General features: G+C 49.8%; 1 protein-coding gene across 1 annotated transcript in view; it reads right to left on the bottom strand.

Annotated features, from left to right (window-relative positions):
* The window catches only part of LOC119585777 (protein phosphatase 1 regulatory subunit 12A-like), a 41,564-nt gene that overhangs the window by 15,285 nt on the left and 21,279 nt on the right, over window positions 1-5,000 (bottom strand). Inside the window, exon 9 of the mRNA XM_037934495.1 lies at window positions 1-1,925. This exon is cut by the window's left edge and continues 925 nt beyond it. Within this exon, the coding sequence (XP_037790423.1) occupies window positions 1-1,925 (1,925 nt within the window). The remainder of the gene's footprint in view (window positions 1,926-5,000) is intronic.

The following is a 5,000-nucleotide window of genomic DNA, read 5'->3' as shown; positions in this document are numbered from 1 at the left end:
TCAGAGGAACTTTGCTTCGCCTTCGAGCGGCCTTGGCTACTCGCGCTTAACTTATTCTTAGATTGGTTCTTATTCTTTGATGTTGTTCTCTTCTTGTTTTGCGGGCCCTTAGCATTCGATTTGTTACTGCGTGAAGCTTTTGTCAGGGGCCTTCCCTTCCCCTGCGACGTGTCATTCGTATCGTCCTCATCGTCCTCCTCCTCGGCCTCCTCGTCACCCTCAAATCCCGTGTTGTTCTCCGAGACACTTTTACTTCTTGAATGACGGCCATCCTCGTCGGTGGAAGTCTTACTTTTCCTCGAAGCTCTCCCCTCCGAAACACTCTGACTTCTGGAGCCACCGCTCTTTGACGCATTCTTACTCCTCGTCGCACTGCCCTCTTCAGCCTCTGACATGTTTTTACTTCTGCTGGAGACATCGTCCTCTTCTTCAGAGCCGCTCCCTGCCTCGGTATCCGGCTCCTCGGCGTCCTCGCTGTCCTCCACGCCGCTGCCATCGTTTACTTCGCTTTCTTCCTCGTCTCCTTCTGATATTCTCCTTGAACTCGTCCTTGAACTTCTTACCTCGTCCCCGCTAAGTTCCTCCGCTCTATTGGAACTCTTGTGCAGCGACTTCGTTTTCAATTTCATTTTTCTTTTCTTCATCTCCTGTTCCTTTTTATCGTCAGTCTGGTTGACGGTGCTTCCGCCGCCGCGGACGCCCAAGTCCTCGTCCAAGCCTTCGCTACCATGTCCAGAAGCCTCCAGAGACTCTGAGGTTCGTTCGCCGGTCTCTGCGCCGCTCGCAGCCCCCTCTTCTCCGTGGGAGCTGCCACGCGACCGGTTCCTCGACGGCCCCTTGCTCCCTCGGTCTGTCCTCAGTTCTGAGTCTCTCTCGCTTTCGGAATGTTCTTGGGAAGCTTTAGCCGATCCCTTCTTGCTGCTCCTCTCTTGTGACTCGCCTGATTTGGTTGATCCCTTCCTGCTTTTGCTTGCTTGTGACCCCGACACATCATTGGCCGACGAACCTTTCCTACTTTTGACATCTTGCGAATTAGCCTTGGATGCCGAGGCTTTGGAACTTTTACTTCCCTTCGAGTTAGTCTTGGACAGTGAGGCTTTTTGACTAGTCTTGGATAGTGAGGCTTTTTGACTTTCATTTTCGTCTGAAACGTCTTTAGTTTCTGAGTCCTTTTTACTTCTGCTGTCTTGAGAATCGCTATTTGTCGCCGAGTCTTTCCTGCTTCTGCTCCCCTCTGAGTTGTCTTTGGTCGCCGAACCGCGCCTACTCCTGGCCTCTTGCGAGCTGTTATTGGACGGTAAGCTTTTCTCGTCTCTACTTCCTTTCGATTTGCCCTTCGTCCCGGACCCCTTCTTTCGGCCTTTCTCGCCTGCTCCCGTCGCTGCCGTCGTTCCTTTGCAGCTTGCTTCATCTCCCGACACGTCCTCCCCCGTCGCTTCGTCCTCAGGTTCCTTCTCCTGAGAGCCGTTCTCCTTTTCCTTAATCGACCCCTTCCGCTTGGCGGAGGATCCCGAACCATCGCCTTTTCGCTCGATCTTTGTAGACCCTTTTCTTGATTTTCCGGATTTCTGTTTTTTGGCATTTCCGTCAGCGGCGACATTTGCACTCTGAGAATCCCCTTCTTTGTCGTCTTCTTCTTCGACATCTCCCTCCTCCTCTCCCTCCCCGTCTCCCTCTCCCTCTCCCTTTCTCTCTCCCTCTCCCTCTTCCTCTCCTTCTTCACTCGCATTTCCATTCTCATCCGCCTCTTCGTCGTCTACTTCGTCCCCCTTTTCTTCCCCTCTTTTCGCGTAAGTTTCCTCGTTGATATTTTCATCAACTTCTTCTGCCTCCTCTTTCAGTTTCTGTTCCTGGGCTCTCTGCCGGGCGAGTTCTGCTTCCTCCTCCAACACCAGTTTCCGGATGTTGACCTCTGATGTGCCGGTCTACAACGACGAGGTCAAGCACGGCCAAGAAAGGTCGGATCAGATCATGGGGTCAAGGTGCTTCTTCAGGGAAGGGTAATGCTTCTCCTAAGGGGACGTTTCAAAACACTTGCTCGTGACTGTGTGTGTGCGTGTGTGTGTGTGTGTGTGTGTGTGTGTGTGTGTGTGTGTGTGTGTGTGTGGTGTGTGTGTGTGTGTGTGTTGTGTGTGTTGATGTGTTGTGTTTTGAATGGAAAGAGGTAGAGAAAACTAGAAGAGAGAGACAAAACAGACAATCAATATATATATATAATATAACTATATATATATATATATATATATATATTATATAATATATATAGAAAAAATATATATATATAATATATAATATACATATATATATTTATGAGTGCGTGGAGAGAGAGAGGAGAGAGAGAGGAGAGAGAGAAAGAGACGAGAAGAGAGAGAGAAAGAGAAGAGAGAGAGAGAGAGAGAAAGAGAGAGAGAGAGAGAATGAGAGAGAGAGAATGAGAGATGAGAGAGAGAATGAGAGAGAGAGAGAGAATGAGAGAGAGAGAGAGAGAAGAGGAGAGAGAGAGAGAGAGAGAGAGGGAGAGAGAGAGAGAGAAGAGAGAGAATGAGGAGAGAGGAGAGAGAGAGAGAGAGAGAATGAGGAGAGAGGAGAGAGAAGAGAGAAGAGAGAGGAGAGAGAAAGAAGAGGGAGAGAGAGGGAGAGAGAGGGAGAGAGAGAGAGAGAGAAGAGGGAGAAGAGAGAGAGAGAGAGAGAGAGGGAGAGATCGAGAGACGAGAGGAGATCGAGAGAGAGAGAGAGAGCGAGCCGAGAGAGAGAGAGAGAGACGAGAGAGAGAGGAAAGTCGAGAGAGAGAGAGAGAGAGAGAGGAGTGGAGTGAGGAGAGAGAGAGAGAGAGAGAGAGGAGCGAGACGAGAGAGAGGAGAGAGAGAGACGAGAGATGAGAGAGAGAGAGAGAAGAGAGACCGAACATAGAGAGAGACAGAGAGAGAAAAGAAGAGAGAAGAGAGAGAGAAGAAGAAGAAAAGAGAGAGAGAAGAGAAGAGAGATGAGAGAGAGGGAGAGAGAGGAGAGAGAGAGGACGAGAGAGAGAGAGAAGAGATGAGAGGAGAGAGAGAGGGAGAGAGAGAAGAGGATGAGAGAGAGAGAGAGAGAGAAGGGAGAGGACGAGAGGAGAGAGAGAGATTCAGAGGAGAGAGGATTGAGGGAGAAGAGAGAGAGAGGAGAGAGAGGAGAGAGAGAGTGGAGAGAGAGAGAGACGAGACGAGAGAGAGAGAGAGAGAGAGAGAAGGGAGAGGATGAGAGGAGAGAGAGAGGCGAGAGAGGGGAGAGAGGGGAGGAGAGGAAGTGAGTTGGGGGAGAGGGGAGAGAGAGATGAGAGAGGAGAGAGATGAGGAAAGAGAGGGTTGAGGGAAAAGGCTGAGAGAGAGACAGATGAAAGAGAGAGAGAGAGAGGGGAGGGAGAGAGAGGGGAGAGAGAAGAGAGAGAGAGGAGAGAGAAAGAGAGAGAGAGAGAGAGAAGGAGGGGGGGAAAAGAGAGGGGAGAGAGAGAGAGAGAGGAGAGGGAGGAGAGAGAAAAGAGAGAGAAGAAGGACAGAGGGGGAAAAGAGGGCAGAGAAATAAGAGACAGAGAGGGAAAAAGAGAAAAGAGAGAAAATAAGAGACAGAGAGAGAAAGGATAGAGAGAGAGAAAGAGAAAGAAAGAAAGAAAGATTGATAGATAGATAGAGAGAGGAGAATGAAAGAGAGAGTGAGGAGAATGAGAGAGGAGAATGAGACAATATGAGACAGATTGAGACAGTGTGTGTGTGTGTGTGTGTGTGTGTGTGTGTGTGTGTGTGTGTGTGTGTGTGTGTGTGTGTGTGTGTGGATGGGATGAGAGAGAGAGAGAGAAGAGAGAGGAGAGAGAGAGGAAGAGAGAGAGAGAGAGGAGAGAGAGAGAGAGAGGAGAGAGAGAGAGAGAGAGGAGAGAGAGAGAGAGAGAGATAAGAGAAAGAGAGAGAGAAAGAGACAGGAGAGAGAGGAGAGGAGAGCGAGATGAGACGGAGATGAGAGGATGAGAGATGAGAGAGAGAGATAGAGAGATGTGAGAGGAGAGAGACAGAACAGGAGAGGAGAGAGAGAGAGAGAGAGATGAAAATACTGTAAATGCAAATGTACGTGTGGCTATACCTAAAGAAAATGGAGGACGGGGTACGAAGGGAGAGGACGAAGTGGCGCCGCCACGGGAGGGGGCCGAGAGAAGAACTAAGAACGGGGGGCGGGGGCGGGGGCGGGGGCGGGGGAGGGCTCCATTAGCAACCACTAGTTCTACGACACTTAGAAAGGGGTCTGGGCAACACTAGTTAGACTTAGTAGAAAGGGGCACAATCAGAGAAGATATTATACACTCAAGGTAATAAGCGAGCTGTAGAGCAAAAATGGCCCCTGCAATAACAAACATTGGATAATGCGTTTCAAACGGAACATGTTTGAAATTAATCTGGAAAAGGGGTAAAAAAGTCAAATAAGCACGCGTCACCACCACCACAGACTATAAACCACAACAACTCAAACACAATCTCTTGTGGGAGTGAAATCATCCAAAAGGGCAAAAGATAAAAATAAAACCGTAATTTTGTATGAAAAAGTATAAAACATGAGAGTGCAAAGTCAACATCTAAGGAGAAAGCTCGGCCCAGAATGCGTCAGCGATCATGTATTGGGCCCTTGTTAAGACAGTTCCATGGGGTTTAGGAGAAGCAAGGCCATTTCCTTTCTTCCTCTGTCAAATGGCATTATGAATCTTTACATTCGTCTCAGTGACGCGCAGAAGCTTGGGCTGTGCTAGACTATAGGCTAGAGCGCAAATCACACACGCTCAGCCGAGGGCGGCGGGTGGGGGCACCCACGTCAAACCTCAGTGACGTCACTCGCCGCTGTTGTGTGGGCGGTGGTGGCCTTGGGGATCATCAGGTCAGAGCCGACCTGCCTCGGCCATAGCGCGAAGATCATCAGTCTTCGCGGGTCGCGGGGACCTGCACCATGCAATCACACAGCAGGAGAGCTGGACAAATCGAGGACTG

This window comes from Penaeus monodon, chromosome 3 (genome assembly GCF_015228065.2).
Source record: "Penaeus monodon isolate SGIC_2016 chromosome 3, NSTDA_Pmon_1, whole genome shotgun sequence".
Classification (NCBI taxonomy): domain Eukaryota; kingdom Metazoa; phylum Arthropoda; class Malacostraca; order Decapoda; family Penaeidae; genus Penaeus; species Penaeus monodon.
Note: the sequence above shows the minus strand (reverse complement) of the source record. Positions and strands in the feature narration are given on the sequence as shown.